This window comes from Mirounga angustirostris, unplaced genomic scaffold (genome assembly GCF_029215605.1).
Source record: "Mirounga angustirostris isolate CCGP_5_RB_7025 unplaced genomic scaffold, mMirAng1.0.hap1 SCAF_9, whole genome shotgun sequence".
Lineage (NCBI taxonomy): Eukaryota > Metazoa > Chordata > Mammalia > Carnivora > Phocidae > Mirounga > Mirounga angustirostris.
Genome location: NW_026991717.1, coordinates 28657552 through 28679454, shown reverse-complemented (window position 1 = coordinate 28679454; position 21903 = coordinate 28657552). Strand labels below are relative to the sequence as shown.

At 39.6% G+C, this 21903-nt stretch overlaps 1 protein-coding gene across 8 annotated transcripts in view; it reads left to right on the top strand.

Moving 5' to 3' along the window:
• The window catches only part of HERC2 (HECT and RLD domain containing E3 ubiquitin protein ligase 2), a 259145-nt gene that overhangs the window by 221292 nt on the left and 15950 nt on the right, over positions 1–21903 (top strand). For all 8 annotated transcript variants that reach the window (XR_010404924.1, XR_010404925.1, XM_064570045.1 and 5 more), the window contains 5 exons: positions 238–452; positions 8158–8335; positions 9360–9521; positions 11866–11957; positions 12216–12355. Coding sequence is in view for 6 of the 8 variants with exons in the window: in XM_064570045.1 (XP_064426115.1) it covers positions 238–452; positions 8158–8335; positions 9360–9521; positions 11866–11957; positions 12216–12355 (787 nt within the window). In the remaining 2 variants the exon portion in view is untranslated. The remainder of the gene's footprint in view (positions 1–237; positions 453–8157; positions 8336–9359; positions 9522–11865; positions 11958–12215; positions 12356–21903) is intronic.

The following is a 21903-nucleotide window of genomic DNA, read 5'->3' as shown; positions in this document are numbered from 1 at the left end:
TCCAGGGAAAAGATCTTCTTTTCAAAAATTTGGGATTTCTAATAGTCATAACTATTTCTTTCATTTTTAGAGTTTTAATAAAACACAAAAAATGTTATAAACATTCCTGTGATTTTTAATTTTTAATTTCATTTCTCTGTGGTAAAAATGTCTCGGGCACTGATTGAGCTGGTTGATTACTAAAATATAGGGATAAATTTAGACAAAAACCTGATATTTATATTTTTCTTGTCTTAGCTGTATGCCACTGGATATGGTGCAGGTGGCAGACTAGGAATTGGAGGGACAGAGTCGGTATCTACCCCAACATTACTTGAATCCATTCAGCACGTGTTTATTAAGAAAGTAGCTGTGAACTCAGGAGGAAAACACTGTCTTGCCCTCTCTTCAGAAGGAGAAGTTTACTCTTGGGGTGAGGCAGAAGATGGGAAGTTGGGGCATGGCAACAGAAGGTATTATATGAAAACAACATTTTCGATGTTATCCTTTCCTTTTCTTGTTTGTTTGAATTCTTGTATAATGTATTAGCACTTTGTTTTTCAGAACAATGTTTATAATAATCTACTCAAGTTAAATGTTAATGACTCATTTGGCAGAAATAAGTTCATGTTCCAATGTATGGGCTTGCCTACATGAACCTCCTATTTGAGGGGAAATTCAATTCTGAACTTTTGATTTTTAAGTACTAAGTATATTGAGCTTCTCTTTGCCCTTCTCCCCAAGTTCCCTTCCTCTGATTCTGAGTAATTCACTGAATCACCGTAGGCACTTTGGTAACATATGTGATACTAAAGCTGTAAGTACAGAAGAAATGGAAGGGGACACACAAATGACAGTATTTTTTAAACAAAGCATCCAAACCCTCTAGTTTTTAAAAATTGATGGGAACTACCTGCCCAGTTGGAGTATGAGGACCTTCATTACAAATAACTTAAAGCACCAGACTAAATATATAAAATCGCAGCCCTAAAGATATTGGATAAGAAGCAGTAAAGTTATACACAGTGATCTGCAGAGGGGAATACTGAAACAGTCACATGCGTATGAGGAAAATAACTGAGAGGCCAAGGAACAAACCACCCAAAAGGATTAGAAGGAATGGTCCGTAGAGCTCACAGAGGGCAGATGATAGACCTTGCTTCCAAAACCTCATAATTCCCAGGGCATTGGTTAGAGGACTAAGAATGATGTTGCACAAAAGTGGGGAAAAAAATTAAACATAGATTATGTTGCTCTGATCCTGCCAATAAAGCTTAAAAGCAAGACCTGAAGGGATTATAGTATTTACAAGGAACCATAAACTCAAGAATATCTTTATGAATACAAACATATCAAGCATTCAGCAAGATTAACTTTACAGTGTTCTACATCCAATCAGAAATTATCAGGCATGTGTCTCTTCAATAAATAGTGTTGGGAAAATTGTATATTCAAATGCAAAAGAATGAAATTGGATCCCTGGTGTACACCACTTTCAAAAATGAACTCAAAATGGATTAAAAACTTAAATGTAAATGTAAGACCCGAAGCTATAAAACTCCTAGAAGAAAACATAGGTAAAAAGCTCCTTGACATTGGTGTTTGCAATGATTTTTTGGATATGACACTGAAAGTCTAAGCCCCCAAAGCAAAAATAAACAAGTGGGACTGCATCAAACAGCAAAAGAAACAATCAACAAAATGAAAAGGCAATCTGTAGAATAAGAGAAAATATTTGCAAACCTATAACTGGTAAGGAATTAATGGAGAAAATGTGTAAGGAACTCATATAACTCAATAGCAAAAAATAACCTGATTAACAAATGGGCAAAGGACCTGAAAAGACATTTTTTCCAAAGAATACATACATATGACTCATAGGTACATGAAAAGTTTCTCAACATCACTAATCATCAGGGAAATGCAAATCAAACCCACAATGAGATATTACCTCACATCTGTTAGAATGGCTGTTATCAAAAAGAAAAGAAATAGGAAGAGCTGGTGAGGATGTGGAGAAAAGGGAAACTTTGTACACTGTTGGTGGGAATATAAATTGTTGCAGCCACTATAGAAAAACACAGGAAAAGGTAAAAAAAAAAAGAACTACCATATAATCCAGCAATCCCTCTTCTGGGTATATATCTGAAGGAAATAAAATCATTGTTTTAAAAGGATCTGCACTCCCATGTTCAGTGTGGCATTGTTTACAATAGCCAAGACATGGAAACAACCTAAGTGTTTGTCAGTAGATGAATGAATAAAAAAAAATGGGTGGGGGGTGTGTGTGTGTGAATATTATTCAGTCATAAAAAAAGAAATCCTGGTATTTGTGATAACTTGGATGAACCTTGAGGACATTATCCTAAGTGAAATGAACCAGAGAAAGACAAAACACTATGATCTCACTTATATGTGAAATCTAAAAAAGCTGTACTCATAGAAATAGAGTAGATTGGTAGTTGCCCTGGGCTCAGGGTTGGAGATTTGGAGATGTTGACAGAGTGTACTAACTTCCACTTATAAGGTGAATAAGTTCTGGGGATTTAATGTACAGCGTAGTGACTATAGTTAACAGTACATTTTATTGTATCCTTGAAAGTTGTTAAGAAAGAGTAGATCTTAAATGTTCTCACCACACAAAAAAATTATTAGGTAATGGATTTGTTAACTAAACTTACTGTGGTAATCATTTTGTAATGTATACATGTATCAAATCATCATACACCTTGAATTTATATAATTTTATATGTCAGTTATATCTCAAAGCTATAAAAAAATTATCAGACACACAGAAGAGCAGGAAAATACAGCCCTTATAAGGAGAAAAGTCAATTAAAACTGACCCAGAAATGATATCAGTGATAGAATTACTAGATAAGAATATTAAAACAGGGGACGCCTGGGTGGCTCAGATGGTTAAGCATCTGCCTTCAGCTCAGGTCATGATCCCAGGGTCCTGGGATCGAGCCCCACATCGGGCTCTGTGCTCAGCAGGGAGCCTGCTTCTCCCTCTCCCTCTGCTTGCCTGTCTGCCTACTTGTGATCTCTCTCTCTCTCTGTCAGATAAATAAATAAAATCTTAAAAAAAAAAAAAAAAAAAAAGAATATTAAAACAGTATTTTAACCACATGCCTAGATCTTTAAGAAACTTGAGGGAAAACTTGAACATGTTAGAGACTGAAAGATATTTAAATGGTTTAATCAAAGTCCTAATGATGAGAAATATGTCTGAAATGGAAAGTACAGTGCATGTTTAATACAGATTAATGTATAATCTGTTTAATACAGATTAATGTATATGTATATACAGTGGTTTTATTTTTTAAAGATTTTATTTATTTGTCAGATAGAGAGAGAGAGGGAACATACAAGCAGGGGAACGGCAGGCAGAGGGAGAAACAGGCTCCCCGCCAAGCGGAGAGCCCAATGTGGGACTTGATCCCAGGACCCTGGGATCATGACCTGAGTGGAAGGCAGCCGCTTTAACCGACTGAGCCACCCAGGTGTCCCTATATACAGTGTTTAATACAGATTAAACATTGCAGAAGAAAAGATCAATGAACTTGATGACCTAACAATAGAAACTGAAACACAGAAATGAAACACACATACATAAAATTAACATAGCACCAGTGAATTGTGGATACACAGCCTCAGGTGGCCTATTATATGAATAATTTGGAGTCACCAGAGGAGGATGGGGGGATTTTGAGACATAATGGCTGAAAAATGTCCAAATTTGATGAAAACTATAAACTCACAGATTCAAGATCAAAGAACTTCAAGCAAAAGGAACATGAAGGAAACTTAACAAGGCACATCATAATCAAATTGCTCAATACTGTTGATAAAGAGAAAAAAAAATCATAAAAGCAGCTAGAGGGAAAAATATATGTTACATACAGGAAAAAAGATAAAGGATGACAACAAATTCCTTACAGAAAACAATGCAAGCTAGAAGTGGAGGTACTGAAAGTAAAAATAACTGTCAACCTAGAATTTGTTTACTCTATGAAAAGATTTTTTCAAGAATAAAATTGAAGTAGACTCATTCAGACATATAAAAGCTGAGAGAATTCAACACCTACAGACCTGCACAACAAAAATGTTAAAGGAATTACTTCAAACAGAAGGAAAGTTATATCAGATGGAATTAGGGTTCTATATGAATGAATGAGGAAATTGCTACATGGGTTAATTAATATCATGACTTTTTCCTTATTGTATCAATATTTTCAAGAGATAATTGAATATTTCAAGGATATAATAAAAACGAATTGAGATACATAGAAGTAAAATATGTAGCAGTAATATAAGGGAAGGCAGCAGCAACACAAAGGCTTGGGGGTAGGAAATAGAAGTATGCCATTGTGATGTTCTTATACTATACATGATGTAGTATATGACTTCAGATTAAACTGTAATGGAGAGGTATTCTACAGACCCTAAACCAAACATTAATATAATGCAACAAAAAGCTTTACTTGATAAACCAACAAAGAAGTTAAAGTGAAATTGTAAAACATACTCTAAAGAAGAAAAAATAGAGTAAACAGATGGGACAAATAGGAAAAAGATAGCAAGATGTAGATATAAGCCAAAATATATTAACAATAACATCAGAGGGAAATGGTTTAAGCATTCCAGTTAAAGTCAGAGGTTGTCAGAATGGATATAAAAGCAAGATCAAACATATTTTTAAAACTAATTTTCAGTACTAGACAAATAGATTAAAAGTAAAAAGATGGAAAAATGTATACCATGTTAACACTAATCAAAACAAAGTTGGTATGCCTGTATTAATATCATACAAAGTAGATTTCACAGCAAAGAATATTGAGAGGGATAAAAAGGGTCAATTAGTAGTGATGAAGTGGTCAGTCATCAAGGGGACATAATAATCCTAAATGTTTACACAACTAATGATAGACCTTCTGAATACATGAAATTAAACAAAATGATAGAGTTGCAGGGAGAAATAGACAAATCCACAGTTACAGTTGGAGATTTTAATACCCTTCCCTCAATAACTGATAAAACATGTAGATAGAAAATCTGTCAGAAGACTTAACTCGGTCAACCAGCTTCATCAAGTAGCCATTTATAGTAAGAACACTCGATTCAGCAAAAGCACTGTCTTTTCAACTACATATGGAACAACTACCAATATAGACCATAATTTGGGCCAGAAACAAATCATATACATCAAGAGTACTCAAGCCATATAAAGTATATTCTCTGACCCTAATGGAATTAATTAGAAACCAATAACAATAAAATCTCTGGGAAATCTTCCAAATACCTGGAAAGTAAATAAAACCTTTTAAAATAACTGGTCAAAGAGGGAATCAGAAGTAAATTAGAAATGACTTTGACCTGAGTGAAAATGTAAACAGAATATAAAAATTTATGTGATCCAGCAAAGGCAATACCTAGGAGATTTATAGCGTGAAATGCCTTTTTTTTAAAATTATAAAAGAAACATGGTTTTTAATGACTTTGGTTTCTACCTTAAGACACTAGAATAAGAAGGACAAATGCAACACAGAATAAACAGAATAAAGGAAATAAGATCAGAGTGAGAATCCATGAAATAGAAAATAGAACAAGAGAGAAAAAGAAAACAAAAGTTTTTTGAGAAAGTCAGTATAAAACCTCCCTCTAGACTGATCAAGAAAAAAAAGATTATACAAATTATAGCAATATCAGGAATGAGGGAGTTTCATCACTGCAGATGTACAGCTATTAAAAAATGAAATATAATGAACATTTTTATGCCAACAAATGCAACTTTTTAGATGAAATGGACAAATTCCTCAAAGGACACACACTCTTGAAAGCTCACTCAAGAAGAAATAGGTGACTCAGATAGCTTTGTGTCTATTTAAGTAATTGAATTTCCCACAAAGAAATCTCCAGAAACAGGTGATATGATTTCTGCCACATGTATAAGTAATAGATAATACCAATTCTTAACAAACTATTTTAGAAAATTGAGGAGGGAATTCTCCCCAACTCTCTTTTGTGTATAGCTTTAGTCTTATACCAAAACCAGACTCAGACATTAATAGGGAAATACAGACCAATATCCTTCATGAAAGTAGATGTAAAAATTCTTAACATTTTAGAAAATCAAATCTGACAATATAAAAGGATAATACACCATGACCAAGTGAGTTTTATGGAAATTGCAGAATTGGTTTTTAACATTGGAAAATGAATCAAGTAAAAAAGAAAAACCATATGATCATCTCGTAGATGAAGGAAGGAAAAGCATTTGACAAACTTCAACATCTGTTTCTGACAACTTTCACCAATCTAGAAATAAAAGAGAACTTCTGTAAGTTGATGAAGAGCATCTCTGTTACACGTAGAGCCAATACAATACTTACTAGTGACAGACTGAACCTCCCCTAATTTCAGGAACAAGACAAGGACATCTGCTGTCAAGATTCAGTATTATACTTCAAGATTAGCAAGTACAGTATAGCAGTGTAAAGAAATAAAAGGCATTCAGATTGGAAAGAGAATAAAGCTATTTACATGGAGTATAATTGTTTATATAGAAAATCTGTGGTATCTACAAAAAAGCTACTAGAATTAATAAATGAGATTAGCAGGGTTGCAGGATAGATCAGTAAATAAAAGGCAATTGTGTGTCTTTATACATATGCAAATGTAATCAGAATTTGAAGTTTAAAAAATACCATTTATGTTACCCTCCCCCAGAATTGAAATAGTAAGGGACAAATTTGACCAAGGGGAAAAAAAAACCCTGGACGACTTATAGGCAGAAAACTATAAAATATTGGTGGGGGAAATTTTAAAAGACCTAAAATCATGGAGGAGAGTATACTCTGTGTTTGTGGATTAGAAGACTCAATCTTGTTTTGTCAGTTTTTGTCCAATTAACGTATGAGTTCTACCCCTTCCCAATTAAAATGTCTGTAGAAATTGACAAGCTGATTGTAAAATTCATATGGAAATACATAGTACCTAGAATAATCAAAACAACTTTGAAAATAAGGAGCAAAGTTGGAGGACTAACAATACTTCAAGCCTCACTTTAAAGCTACAGTAATCAAGACAGTATAGTATTGTTGTAAAAAGAGAGAAATATATCAGGGGAACAGAATAGAGTCTAAAAATGTATCACAAATACTGAATAATGACTGTGAAAAAAATGAAGCTTGATTTCTCCCTTAGAACTTCCAATGCACAGTTTACAAAAATACAGACATTTAATTGGAGAACAGAGCCTTTTCAACAAATGGTCTTGAACAATTGGATTGCCATATAGCAAGCAGCGAACTTCTTGCACCTATCCAGAATTAACTCAAAATGATTGGTAGTTATAAATGTAAAACCTAAATCCAAAAACTTCTAGAAGAAAATATGAGAGAGAAAACCTTTGTGACTTAGGTAAGACAAGGATTTTTAGATAGAACTCCAAAAACATGATCCAGTGAAGAAAAATAGGATAAATTGGACTTCATAAAAATGTGAACTTCAGGTTTTCGAAAGTTAGATTGAAAAGACATGCTACAGACCGAGAAAGCATTTGTAATCAGACATCTGGCTAAGGTCTTATATTCAACGTTACTATAAAGAGCTTTCAAAACTCAATAATAAGAAAACAAACAAGTTTGCTATCAGTGCTTGCCACATTGTAGGTTAGTTGACATTCAAATGATAAAACTCCTTAAATGAAATGTTGATTTATAGCAAGAGTGGGCAACTTGTTTTGGTAAAGAGCCAGGCAGTAATAAATATTTTAGGCCAGCCACAGACAGTCTTTGTTGTATATTGCTTCTTTTCAGTTTTTTTTTTTTTTTTTTAACAGCCCTTTAAAAATACAAAATTCATTCTAGGCTAATTGGCCTTTCAAAAACAGGCCATGGGCCAGATTGGCCCGCATTTGGGCACTAGTCTCCTGGCCTCTGATTTAGACTGAAAAGTCCCTGGTCTCTGGCATTAGGGCAGCTGCTATAAAAGGAGACATTTAGGAAATTGTGAAATTTTGAGTTCAGGTCTGAATGATTCTTCTTAATTAACAATTGATTTGAGAGGCGTACATTAAACAAGTGAACAGCAAACCAAAAGCCTAGTATTTAATACTTTAAAAATATTTAAGAATAAAACTATTTCCGTTATCTCTGGTGACCTTTTTTGCAGTCCATGTGACCGCCCTCGAGTCATTGAGTCTCTGAGAGGAATTGAAGTGGTTGACGTTGCTGCTGGTGGAGCCCACAGTGCCTGCGTCACCGCAGCAGGGGATCTCTACACTTGGGGCAAAGGCCGGTATGGCCGCCTGGGACACAGCGACAGTGAGGACCAGTTAAAGCCAAAGCTGGTGAGAAGGCACCTTGAAAAGGGGCTCAGAGGCCTGGGGCGGCTCTTCAGACCCTCTCTGTTGAAGGTGGTAGGGGAGGCAGCTTGCCATTGTCATTATGCCATTATGATTTTTAAAAGCCAAAAGTATTTCCTTTTCCAGTTTCTTTTGTTTTAGAGTTGATGGCCTTAGCCTCATTATTTACAAGTAGGTTTGTATTCAGTAGGTCTAAACAGGATAGTATTTGAAATACCCTTTTATTTATAATTTATAATATATATATATTTATATATTAATATTACTTGGTATCTAGCTAAATGCTTTGGCTTCTAGAAGGCCCACTGTATTTTGGGTGAGGCAGTAAATAAGACTTCCTGGTGTGGTAGGACTGGCTCATTGGGGACACTGATTCCTGCCTCCTGTAGTTTAGATTTATTTGGTTCAAACAAAAGTCTTACAGGATTATTAAAATTTCACGTTCTTTGCAAAGACTTAAAACAGCCCCCCCCCCCCCCCCCCCCACACACACAGGGAGCATCATAGTACTTTAAAGCCTTTCCTGGGGTGCCTGGGTGGCTCATTCGGTTAAGTATCTGACTCTTGATTTCTGTTCAGTTCATGATCTCAGGGTCGGGAGATTGAGCCCTGCATCAGGCTCCACACTCAGTGGGGAGTCTGCTTGAGATTCTCTCTCTCCCTCTGCCCCTCCCCCCACTCTCGAGCGGGCGCCTCCTCTCTCTGTCTCTCTCATTCAAATAAATAAATAAATCCTTTTAAAAAAAATTTATTTGACAGAGGGAGAGAGAGCAAGCACACTCGCACAAGCAGGGGCAATGGGAGAGGGTAAAGTAGGCTCCCCGCTGAGAAGGGAGCCCGATGTGGGGCTGAAGGATCATGACCTGAGCCGAAGGCAGATGCTTAACTGGCTGAGCCACCCAGGTGCCCATAAATAAATCTTTTTAAAAAATTAAAAAAAATAAAGCCTTTCCTTAGGTAGACTTCCTTTCTACTGCAGTCAGATAACCTTGGTTCCTTTTCTCTGAAGGTGGAGGCGCTGCAGGGTCACCGCGTGGTTGATGTCGCCTGTGGCAGTGGAGATGCCCAGACCCTCTGCCTCACTGATGATGATACTGTCTGGTCCTGGGGGGACGGGGACTACGGCAAGCTTGGCCGAGGAGGCAGTGATGGCTGTAAAGTACCCATGAAGGTATTTGTGTCTGCACAGTGGGAGAAAAACACCTTTCCCAACGATCCTGGGATGGGAACGTTCCAGGTCTTTCTGGAGCTCTTAGAGCCCCCTGGGCCCTCCCAGGAGCACAGAGGCTTGCTGCCACCTCCCCTTCTGTGTGCTTTTCAGGAGTATTTTACCTCATCTTACCTTCTTTGCAGAAAATATAATGGGTAATTGAGTAAAAAGTGAGGGAAAGGCCCAAAGGTATTGAGATATTTTAAGTGCTATTTGTGCTGTCTTGGGAAATTTATGTAATTTAGCAAAACCTGTGGTTTTATGTAGTATGTAGACCTGTTTGAGGAAAAGGATAACAAATTGTTCACAGTCTTTTCAATTTATAGAGTTCTATAGCTATGAATGTCATAGTACTGAAGAAAGGGTTGCATCTGGCTTAGCCAGAGGCTGTTTTAAATGGACATCCTGTGACAAGCTAAGAGGCTACGGGCCTGGGTTGGGGGTCAGATTGCTTTTCTCCATGTGACCTGCATGATTCTGAGCAGCTTTTTAACTTTGTGAGACTATCTTGCCCTTGTGGATGGGCAGTTGGCAGAGATTAAACTCATCGATGTGTTCAGACCACGTGCTGAGTGCTCTGCTGCCTGCAGTGTGCACAAACCCAACCCGGCCGTTTAGTTGAGGTGCTTTGCTGTGGATTTGGGAATGTGTGTGCTGTGAACGAAAACTAGAAACTGTCCTCTGCCTGGTGTCCAGTCTTGTTAGGAATCTGGGACTGTGTGTGGAGAATAGAGACGCCCATGGGGCACAGGCAGCCCTGGGCGGCAGCATTCTTCCAGAGGCTCCCTCAGATGGGACAAGAGCCTAGGCTAGAACTGCATAGCTTTTCTTCCCAGAGCTGTGCTGCCCGGTACAATAGCTGTTGGCCACACATGGCTATTTAAGTTTAAGTTTAACTCAATTAAGAGTAGATAAAGTTGGGGCGCCTGGGGGGCTCAGTTGGTTAAGTGACTGCCTTCGGCTCAGGTCATGATCCTGGAGTCCCGCATCGGGCTCCCTGCTCGGCAGGGAGCCTGCTTCTGCCTCTGACCCTCCCCCCTCTCATGTACTCACTCTCTCTCATTCTCTCTCTCTCAAATAAATAAATAAAATCTTAAAAAAAAAAAAAAAGTAGATAAAGTTAAAATTCACTTCCCCACTCACACTGGCTGCATTTCATGTGCTTAGTGGCTGCATGTGTCTGGTGGCTTCCATTTGGGCATTGTGGACACAGCACATTTCCATCACTGCAGAGAGTGGTTTTGGCTGGTGCTGCCTGCAGCCAAAGCTTGGTGGAGATGTGCCTGGAGGCACCCCTGTGCCCTGGTGGGCACTGCTGGAAAACCAGAAGCTCAGGGCTTCCTCCTCAGTCTTATCATCTCTTGTTCCTTTTCTCTTGCAGGTGTACGGTATTTTAACCATGTTATAGGTTACTTAGGGTTTCCATATTTATGAAAAAACTGTCTGTTTTGGACTTTATTATGCTTAGGAAAGCTTAGACACAGGCTTTGAACCTTCAGGGATTAGGATATTGGACATTGAGGGGATGGAGGTCATTACTGATGTGATTATGACAGAACTGAAGGTAAGGAGAAAACTGAGAGAATTGATTGTTTTAATTAATTTAAATTTAAAATCAAATATGAGAACTTAAGTCAGAACAGTCACGGATAATAGGAGCATAGCTTGCTGGGTGAGAAAAGGTGATGACTAGGTTAGTGAGCCCTAGTGAGACCTCTGGAAATTGGCTGTGAAGGGCCTGGACCCCCAAGTGTTCAGGGGTGGAGGTGAGTTCCAATACTGGCCTGACCAAGGTCGTATTTAATTTAATTTAATTAACCTGGATAGATGGCTAGGTCATGTCTAAAGGCCAGAGCCCTGGTTCTCTTGGCCAATCCTCCTCCGCATTGCTTGCTGTTCCTCTCCTGTGGGCCTGTGGGATCTGAGAGGGCTGGAGGGCAGAGGAGAAGTACAGGGCTTACTGGTGAGTGGGGCCAGAACACCACAAAGAGAAATGGAATTGGGAGAGTGGATTCTGAGACCTTCAACTGTGACATGTCCATTTTTAGTGACACATGCTGGGTCTCATTGTGCAGTAGCATGGGCCCATGGCTGAGTGTCACCATGTGTGGCTTCAAAGCCAGGCATTCCTGCTCCTCCTGAGAACACTTACCTGGTTAAGTGGAGTTGGATTTTAAGTTGTATGAAATATTTGACCTGAGTAAGGATTTTCAGAGTTCCTTATTAGATTTAGTTCAGTCTCTGTGTGGTCGCAGCAGTTAGCAAAAACCTTGATTCAGTCTAATTGAACCTTTTTCCCTTTTAGATTGATTCTCTTACAGGCCTTGGAGTGGTTAAAGTAGAATGTGGATCCCAGTTTTCTGTCGCCCTTACCAAATCTGGTGCTGTTTATACTTGGTATGTAGAATGTGGATCCCAGTTTTCTGTCACCCTTCCCAAATCTCATGCTGTTTATACTTGGTATGTAAGATTCTGTTTGTTGACTATCACCAAAACCGGTTTACTAATGTGAAGTTATATTAACTGACATCTCATAGATTGAGATGTAACTTCTATAGCAGGCTGTGATATGTGTCCTGAAGTATGGTGCTTAAGCCAGGAGGGTGGTAAATGACAGGGCCTTGCACTCATGTTTCTCTATCTCTTTTTGTGCAGGGGCAAAGGTGACTATCACAGGCTGGGCCATGGATCCGATGATCATGTTAGAAGACCTCGGCAGGTCCAAGGGCTGCAGGGGAAGAAAGTCATTGCTATTGCCACTGGCTCTCTGCACTGTGTATGCTGCACTGAGGATGGTAGGTGGGAGGCCCAGTGTCACAACACAGAGGCCTTTAAAATCTAAGAGGCCTGGGGGAGGAGCAAGATGGCAGAGGAGTAGGAGATCTAAATTTCGTCTGGTCCCAGGAATTCAGCTAGATAGGGATCAAACCATTCTGAACACCTACAAACTCAACAAGAGAGTGCATCAACTCTCTGAACAGAAAAGCGACCACTTTCTGGAAGGTAGGACGTGCGGAGAAGTGAATCCGAGGCAATATTCTGGAGGATAGATGGCAGGGGAGGGGGCCTCCATCAGCTGCTTATGGCAAGTGATAGAGCAGCGGAGCACAAAATCGGAACTTTTAGAAGTCAGCTCCGCTGAGGGACATTGCTCCAGTGGCTAAACAAGGGGTGGAACCCTCACTGGGACAGTGTGGTCTCAGGACCCTCGGGGTCACAGGTAGACTGGGGGTGCCTGAGTGTGGCAGAGCTCCCAGGTATTGGAGCAGGGAAGCCGGCTGCAGAGATGGGAGCTGAGGAGTGGGCTCTCAGCTCGGGGTTGCCATAGACCGTGATCCGTGGCACAGTCGGGGCACTGCTCCTCCAGCAGGGACCCAACAAGCAGCAGATCCAGGGAGATGCCCCTTCGTCCCCCGGGAGGAGCGGCGCAGGAGCACACCGCTGGGATCTGCTGGGTTTGGAGACTCCACACTGAGTTGGGTGCCAGAGATAGAAACGCTTGGTCACAGGCTGGGTGAGCATGGAGTGCGGCCGGAGACCGGGGAGACAGGAGTGATTGACTGCTTTTCTCTGGGGGCTCGCTGAGGAGTGGGGCCCCGAGTTCTTGGCTTCTCTGGGGCGGAGATTGGGAGGCCGCCATTTTCACTCTCGTCCTCCAAAGCTGTACGGAAAGCTTGCAGGGAACAAAAGCTCCCGAGAGCAAACCCAAGCAGATTACTTAGCCCGGACTGGCAAGGACAGTGCAATTCCGCCTCAGGCAAAGACATTTCAGAATCGCTAGGACGGCACCTCCCCCAGAAGATCAGCAAGAACAGCCAGCCAAGACCAAGTTTACCGATCAATGAGAATGGCAGAACTCCAGCACTAGGGGAATACTGCACATAGAATTCATGGCTTTTTTACCATGATTCTTTAGTCTTTCAAACTTAATTTTTTTTTTAATTTTTCTTTTTCCCTTTTTCAACCAACATCTTATTAATCCCTTTTTTAAAACATCTTTTTTATTTTTCATTTTTAGACTCATATTCTATCCCTTCATAGTAGTTAACCTTATTTTTGTATATGTATATAAGTTGTTCTCTCTTTAAAAGTTTGGGATACAGTTTCTTCTAACACACCAAAATACACCCTAAATCTCTAGTGTATGGCTTTGTTCTAGTGTCCTGCCAGATTACATTCTCTCCCTTTTCTTTTTTTTTAAATCCTCTTCTTTCTTTTTTCGACCAACTTCTTATCAATTCCTTTTATAAAATCTTTTATAATTTCCATCTTTACAGTCCTATTCCATCCCTTCATCATATTTACCCTTATTTTTGTACATATATAAGTTTTCCTTTCTTTAAAATTCTGGGAGACTCTTTCTTCTAACAGGCCAAAATATGCCCAAAATCTAATGTGTGGCACTGATCTATACACAGCCTGATCATATTTGATCATATTCGTTTTTTTTTGTTTGTTTGCTTTTATCTTTTTTCTTTCTTTCCCTTTTCCCCTGGTTTCAGGTCTCTTCTGATTTGTTTAGTGTATATTTTTCTGGGGTCGTTCTTACCTTGTTAGCATTTTGTTCTCTCATTCATCTGTTCTCCTCTGGACAAAATGACAAGACAGAAAAAATCACCTCAACGAAAAGAACAAGAGGCAGTACCGACTGCCAGGGACGTACTCAATATGGACATTAGTAAGATGTCGGAACTAGAGTTCAGAATAATGATTTTAAAGATACTAGCTGGGCTTGAAAAAAGCATGCAAGACATTAGAGAAACACTTTCTGGAGAAGTAAAAGAACTAAAATCTAACCAAGTCGAAATCAAAAAGGCTATTAATGAGGTGCCATCAAAAATGGAGGCTCTAGGGCGCCTGGGTGGCTCAGTTGGTTAAGCGACTGCCTTCGGCTCAGGTCATGATCCTGGAGTCCCGGGATCGAGTCCCACATCGGGCTCCCTGCTCAGCAGGGAGTCTGCTTCTTCCTCTGACCCTCCTCCCTCTCATGCTCTCTGTCTCTCATTCTCTCTCTGTCAAATAATAAAAAAAAAATAAAAAATCTTTAAAAAAGAAAAAAAAAATGGAGGCTCTAACTGCTAGGATAAATGAGTCAGAAGAGAGAATTAGTGATATAGAAGACCAAATGATGGAAAATAAAGAAGCTGAGAAAAAGAGAGATAAACAACTACTGGATCATGAGGGCAGAATTCGAGAGATAAGTGATACCATAAGACGAAACAATATTAGAATAATTGGGATCCCAGAAGAAGAGGAAAGAGAGAGAGGGGCAGAAGGTATATTGGAGCAAATTATAGCAGAGAACTTCCCTAATTTGGAGAAGGAAACAGGCATCAAATCCAGGAAGCACGGAGAACCCCTCTCAAAATCAATAAAAATAGGTCAACACCCTGACATCTAATAGTAAAACTTACGAGTCTCAGAGACAAAGAAAAAATCCTGAAAGCAGCTCGGGAGAAGAGACCTTTAACCTACAATAGTAGAAACATTAGACTGGGAACAGACCTAACCCGAGAGATCTGGCAGGCCAGAAAGGACTGGCAGGATATATTCAGAGCACTAAATGGGAAAAATAGGCAGCCAAGAATGCTCTATCCAGCTAGGCTGTCACTGAAAATAGAAGGAGAGATAAAAAGCTTCCAGGACAAACAAAAACTAAAGGAATTTGCAAACACGAAACCAGCCCTACAAGAAATATTGAAAGGGGTCCTCTAAGCAAAGAGAGAGCCTAAAAGCAACACAGACCAGAAAGGAACACAGACAATATACAGTAATAGTCACCTTATAGGCAATACAATGGCACTAAATTCCTATCTTTCAATAGTTACCCTGAATGTAAATGGGCTCAATGCCCCAATCAAAAGACACAGGCTATCAGACTGGATTAAAAAACAAGACCCATCCATATGCTGTCTGCAAGAGACTCATTTTAGACCCAAAGACACCCCCAGACTGAAAGTGAGGGGGTGGAAAACCATTTACCATGCTAATGGACACCAAAAGAAAGCTGGGGTGGCAATCCTTAATGCCAACAAATTAGATTTTAAACCAAAGACTGTAATAAGAGATGAGGAAGGATACTATATCCTACTTAAAGGGTCTATCCAACAAGAAGATCTAACAATTGTAAATATTTATGCCCCTAACATGGGAGCAGCCACTTATATAAGCCAATTAATAACAAAAGCAAAGAAACACATTGACAACAATACAATAATAGTGGGGGACTTTAACACCCCCTCACTGAAATGGACAGATCGTCTAAGCAAAAGATCAACAAGGAAATAAAGACTTTAAATAACACACTGGACCAAACGGACTTCACAGATATATTCAGAACATTCCATCCCAAAGCAACAGAACACACATTCTTCTCTAGTGCCCATGGAACATTCTCCAGAATAGATCACATCCTAGGTCATAAATCAGGTCTCAACTGGTACCAAAAGATTGGGATCATTCCCTGCCTATTTTCAGACCACAATGCTTTGAACTAGAACTCAGTCACAAGAGGGAAGTCAGAAAGAACTCAAATACATGGAGGCTAAAGAGCATCCTACTGAAGAATGAAGGGGTCAACCAGGAAACTAAAGAAGAACTTAAAAAATTCATGGAAACCAATGAAAATGAAAACACAACTATTCAAAATCTTTGGGATGCAGCAAAGGCAGTCCTAAGAGGAAAGTATATAGCAATTCAAGCCTTCTTCAAGAAACAGGAAACGTCTCAAATACACAACCTAAACCTACACCTAAAGGAGCTGGAGAAAGAACAGCAAATAAAGCCTAAACCCAGCAGGAGAAGAGAAATAATAAAGATCAATGAAATAAAAATGAAAAGAACAGTAGAACAGATCAATGAAACTAGGAGCTGGTTCTTTGAAAGAATTAACAAGATTGATAAACCCCTGGCCAGACTTATCAAAAAGAAAAGAGAAAAGACCCAAATAAATAAAATCATGAATGAAAGAGGAGAGATCACAACCAACACCAAAGAAATACAATTATAAGAACATATTATGAGCAACTCTATGCCAGCAAATTAGATAATCTGGAAGAAATGGATGCATTACTAGAGATGTATCAACTACAAAACTGAACCAGGAAGAAATAGAAAACCTGAACAGACCTATAACCACTAAGGAAATTGAAGCCGTCATCAAAAATCTCCCAACAAACAAAAGCCCAGGGCCAGATGGCTTACCGGGAGAATTCTACCAAACATTTCAAGAAGAATTAATACCTATTCTTCTGAAACTGTTCCAAAAAATAGAAATGGAAGGAAAACTTCCAAACTCGTTTTATGAGGCCACCATTACCTTGATCCCAAAACCAGACAAAGACCCCATTAAAAAGGAGAATTATAGACCAATATTCTTGATGAACATGGATGCAAAAATTCTCACCAAAATACTAGCCAACAGGATCCAACAGTACATTAACAGAATTATTCACCACAACCAAGTGGGATTTATCCCTGGGCTGCAAGGTTGGTTCAGCATGCGCAAATCTATCAGTGTGATACAATACATTAAGAAAAGGAAGAAGAACCATATGATCCTCTCAATAGATGCAGAAAAAGCATTTGACAAAGTATAGCATCCTTTCTTGATGAAAACTCTTCAGAGTATAGGGATAGAGGGTACATACCTCGTATCATAAAAGCCATCTATGAAAAACCTACAGCGAATATCATTCTCAGTGGGGAAAAGCTGAGAACTTTTCCCCTAAGGTCAGGAACGCGGCAGGGATGTCCACTATCCCCACTGCTATTCAACATAGTATTGGAAGTCCTAGCCACAGCAATCAGACAACAGAAAGAAATCAAAGGCATCCAAATTGGCAAAGAAGTCAAACTCTCACTCTTTGCAGATGATATGATACTTTATGTGGAAAACCCAAAAGACTCCACCCGAAAACTGCTAGAACTCATACAGGAATTCAGTCAAGTGGCAGGATATAAAATCAACGCACAGAAGTCAGTGGCATTCCTATACATCAACAGACAGAAGACAGAAGAAAGAGAATTTTTAAGGAGTCAATCCCATTTACAATCGCACCCAAAGCCATAAGATACCTAGGAATAAAACTAACCAAAGAGGCAAAGGATCTGTACTCAGAAAACTATAAAATACTCATGAAAGAAATTGAGGAAGACAAAGAAATGGAAAAACATTCCATGCTCATGGATTGGAAGAACAAATATTGTGAAGATGTCAATGCTACCTAGAGCAATCTACACATTCAATGCAATCCCCATCAAAATACCATCCACTTTTTTCAAAGAAATGGAACAAATAATCCTAAAATTTGTATGGAACCAGAAAAGACCCCGCATAGTCAGAGGAATGTTGAAAAAGAAAAGCAAAGCTGGCGGCATCACAATTCCGGACTTCCAGCTCTATTACAAAGCTGTCATCATCAAGACAGCATGGTACTGGCACAAAAACAGACACATAGATCAATGGAACAGAATAGAGAGCCCAGAAATGGACCCTCAACTCTATGGTCAACTAATCTTCGACAATTCGGAAAGAATGTCCAGTGGAAAAAAGACAGTCTCTTTAACAAATGGTGTTGGGAACATTGGACAGCCATATGCAGAAGAATGAAACTGGACCATTTCCTTACATCACACACAAAAGTAGACTCCAAATGGTTGAAAGACCTAAATGTGATACAGGAGTCCATCAAAATCTTAAATGAGAACACAGGCAGCAACCTCTTCAACCTCAGCTGCAGCAACTTCTTCCTAGAAACATCGCCAAAGGTAAAGGAAGCAAGGGCAAAAATGAACTATTGGGACTTCATCAAGAAAACCAAAAGACAACCGACAGAATGGGAGAAGGTATTTGCAAATGACATATCAGATAAAGGGCTAGTATCCAAAATCTATATAGAACTTCTTAAACTCAACACCCAAAGAACAAATGATCCAATCAAGAAATGGGCAGAAGACATGAGCAGACATTTTTCCAAAGAAGACATCCCAATGGCCAACAGACATATGAAAAATTGCTCAATGTTGCTTGGCATCAGGGAAGTCAAAATCAAAACCTCAATGAGATACCACCTCACACCAGTCAGAATGGCTAAAATTAACAAGTCAGGAAACGACAGATGTTGGCGGGGATGCGGATAGGGGACCCTCCTACACTGTTGGTGGGAATGCAAGCTGGTGCAACCACTCTGGAAAACAGTATGGAGGTTCCTCAAAAAGTTGAAATTAGGGCTACCATATGACCCAGCAATTGCACTGCTGGGTGTTTACCCCAAGGATACAAATGTAGGGACCCAAAGGAGTACGTGCACCCCAATGTTTATAGCAGCAATGTCCACAATAGCCAAACTGTGGAAAGAGCCAACATGTCCATCGACAGATGAATGGATAAAGAAGAAGTGGTATATATATACAATAGAATATTACGCAGCCATCAAAAGGAATGAAATCTTGCCATTTGCAACGACGTGGATGGAACTGGAGGGTGTTATACTGAGCGAAATAAGTCAAACAGAGAAAGACATGTATCATATGACCTCACTGATAAGAGGAATTCTTAAACTCAGGAAACAAACTGAGGGTTGCTGGAGTGATGGGGGGTGGGAGGGATGGGGTGACTGGGTGATAGACACTGGGGAGGGTATGTGCTATGGTGAACACTGTGAATTGTGTCATCCTGTTGAATCACAGACCTGTACCTCTGAAACAAGTAATACATTATATGTTAAAAAAAAAAAGAAGAAGAAGAAGATAGCAGGAATGGAAGAATGAAGGGGGCGGAAATCAGATGGGGAGACAAACCATGAGAAACTTTGGACTCTGAAAAACAAACTGAGGGTTCTAGAGGGGAAGGGGGTTGGTGTTAGGGGGATGGGTTGGCCTGGTGATGGGTATTAAGGAGGGCACGTACTGCATGGAGCACTGGATGTTATACGCAAACAATGAATCATGGAACACTATGTCAAAAACTAATAATATAATATGTGGTGATTAACATAACATAAAAAAGAAAAAACTAAGAAGTCTGCTCAGGAATAATATATGCAGCTGTAAGGAGTGGGGAGCAGTTGTATTATAGCTGAGAATTTGCTGAAGAGTTCTGGCTCTTGTCATCTTCAGTCCTTGGTGTTAACAGTTATGAATATGTTATATTTCACGGCTGTGCTTGAAAGAGCTAACAGAGCACATCTGATACTGCTGTCCTTAGGAAGGCTGCTTGCAGGGTGTCCCTCAGCTTGCCCCTGGGAATCTGGATTTTGGGAAGGCTCCCTCCCTTCCCTAATTTCAAAAGGCCTTGCTGTGCCTAAACTGCACAATGTGGACTCTGCTGAAAACTGTTTCCTGAAACGTGGGTATGTGCCAGGCAGAACTGTCCATGTGACAACCCTAGTGAAAACCCTGGGCGCCGAGGTAAACAGCACTTTACATGTGTTGTCACAACTCATTGTTAGAAGGATTAGGCTTGTCCTCTGTAACTCCACTGGCATAGGATCATTGGAAGCTTGTACCTGGTTTCCTCTGGACTTCACCCCATGTGCCTTTTCCCTTTGCTGATTTTTCTTCGTGTCCTTTCACTGTAATTATAGCTGAGTATGACTGTATGCTGAGGCCTGGGAGTTTACCCAATGAATCAGCAAACCTGAAGGTGTTCTTGGGGACCCCAGCCCAATGGCAAAAGGGACTGTACAGATGGAATTAAGGTTGATAATCAACTGACATTACAATATGGAAATTATTCTGGATTATTAGGTGGGCTAATGTAATTACACAGACCCTTCACAGCAGAAAAGGAGGCAGAAGAGTCAGTCAAAGAGATGTGACAGAGAAGAGGTGGGAGAGATTTTTCGAAGTGTGAGAAGGTCTTGATCCACCATTGTTGGCTACAGAGATGGAGGAAAGGGAATGTGGGTGACCTCTGGAAGCTAGGAACAGCTGTCAGCTGACAGCCCACAAGGAAATAGGACCTTGGTCCTCCAAAAAACTTAATTCTTCCAACAGCCTGAGTGAGCAAGGAAATGGGTTCTCTCTCCCAGAGCATCCAAAAAGGATGCAGCCTGCTGATATCTAGCCGTTAGCCTAGTCACACTCATGTTGGACTTCTGACCTACAGAACTGCAAGAACTGTTTAAGCCAGTAAGTTCTGGTAATTTGTTATGGAAATAATAGAAAACTAGTGTACCATCTTTCATTAAAACGGCCATTTCCCCATTTTGTTCCATTTTAAAGCCTTTGGTCAATTATATGAACATGTACTGTACCCTTCAATTGTTTCATTTATGGAAGAGTTTCATATATGAATAAATAATTTTTATGGCCTATTGTGGACTGATATTGTAGTTTTTAAGAACTTAGAACACATTTTTTTATTTGCTTCATTTTCATTCTTTAAATTTTTGAAACAAATCACACACTTAGAGAACAGCTGGAAGTGTAGTACAAAGACTTTTTTTACCCATGTGAGAGTCAGGTACGCCCATTACCCTGAACATTTGAGAGTTTATTTCCTACAAACAGGGACACTACTAAACAATCCCAACATGGCTGTCCATTTGGGAAATGCACCCTGGTTATTACTACACCTGATCTTCACGCCCATTTATGCTACAACACAGGCTACGTTTAGCTGAAACATGTTCTTGTCTCCTCTACTCTGAGACAATCCTCAGTTGACCGTGAGCATGATTCTTTGACACTTCTTCAGTCTTCCTGAGTTTTTTGGACTGTGGCACTTTTGAAGATTATAGACTTTTTTGTAGAACATCCCTCAATTTGAATTTGTCTCATATCCCCTCAGTAGATTCAAGTTGCTCATCTTTGATTTTTTTTGTTTTTTTTTAAAGATTTTTATTTATTTATTTGACGGAGAGATAGAGAGCACAAGTGGGCAGAGAGGCAGGCAGAGGGAGAGGGAGAAGCAGGCTCCCCGCTGAGCCAGGAGCCCGAAACGGGGCTTGATCCCGGGACCCTGGGATCATGACCTGAGCCGAAGGCAGCCGCTTAACCGACTGAGCCACCCAGGCGCCCCTCATCTTTGATCTTAATTCTTGCTGTGTTCTTAATTCATTCTTAATTCATCAGGTGACATGCAATTTCTCTTTGTCCCATTACTGGTGGTGTTAACTTCAATCACTTGATTAAGGTGGTGGCTGCCAGGCTTTTCCACTATGAACATCCATTGTAACTAATAAGTATTTGGGAGAGTATTTGAAACTATTTAAATATCCCTTTTCTCTTTGGATATTTTATTCTCATCAGATGTTTAATTATTTTTTTCATTTACATCTATGTGGGACTCATGGTTTCCCAATTTTTTCAATGGATTATATATAATCTGTTACTGTTA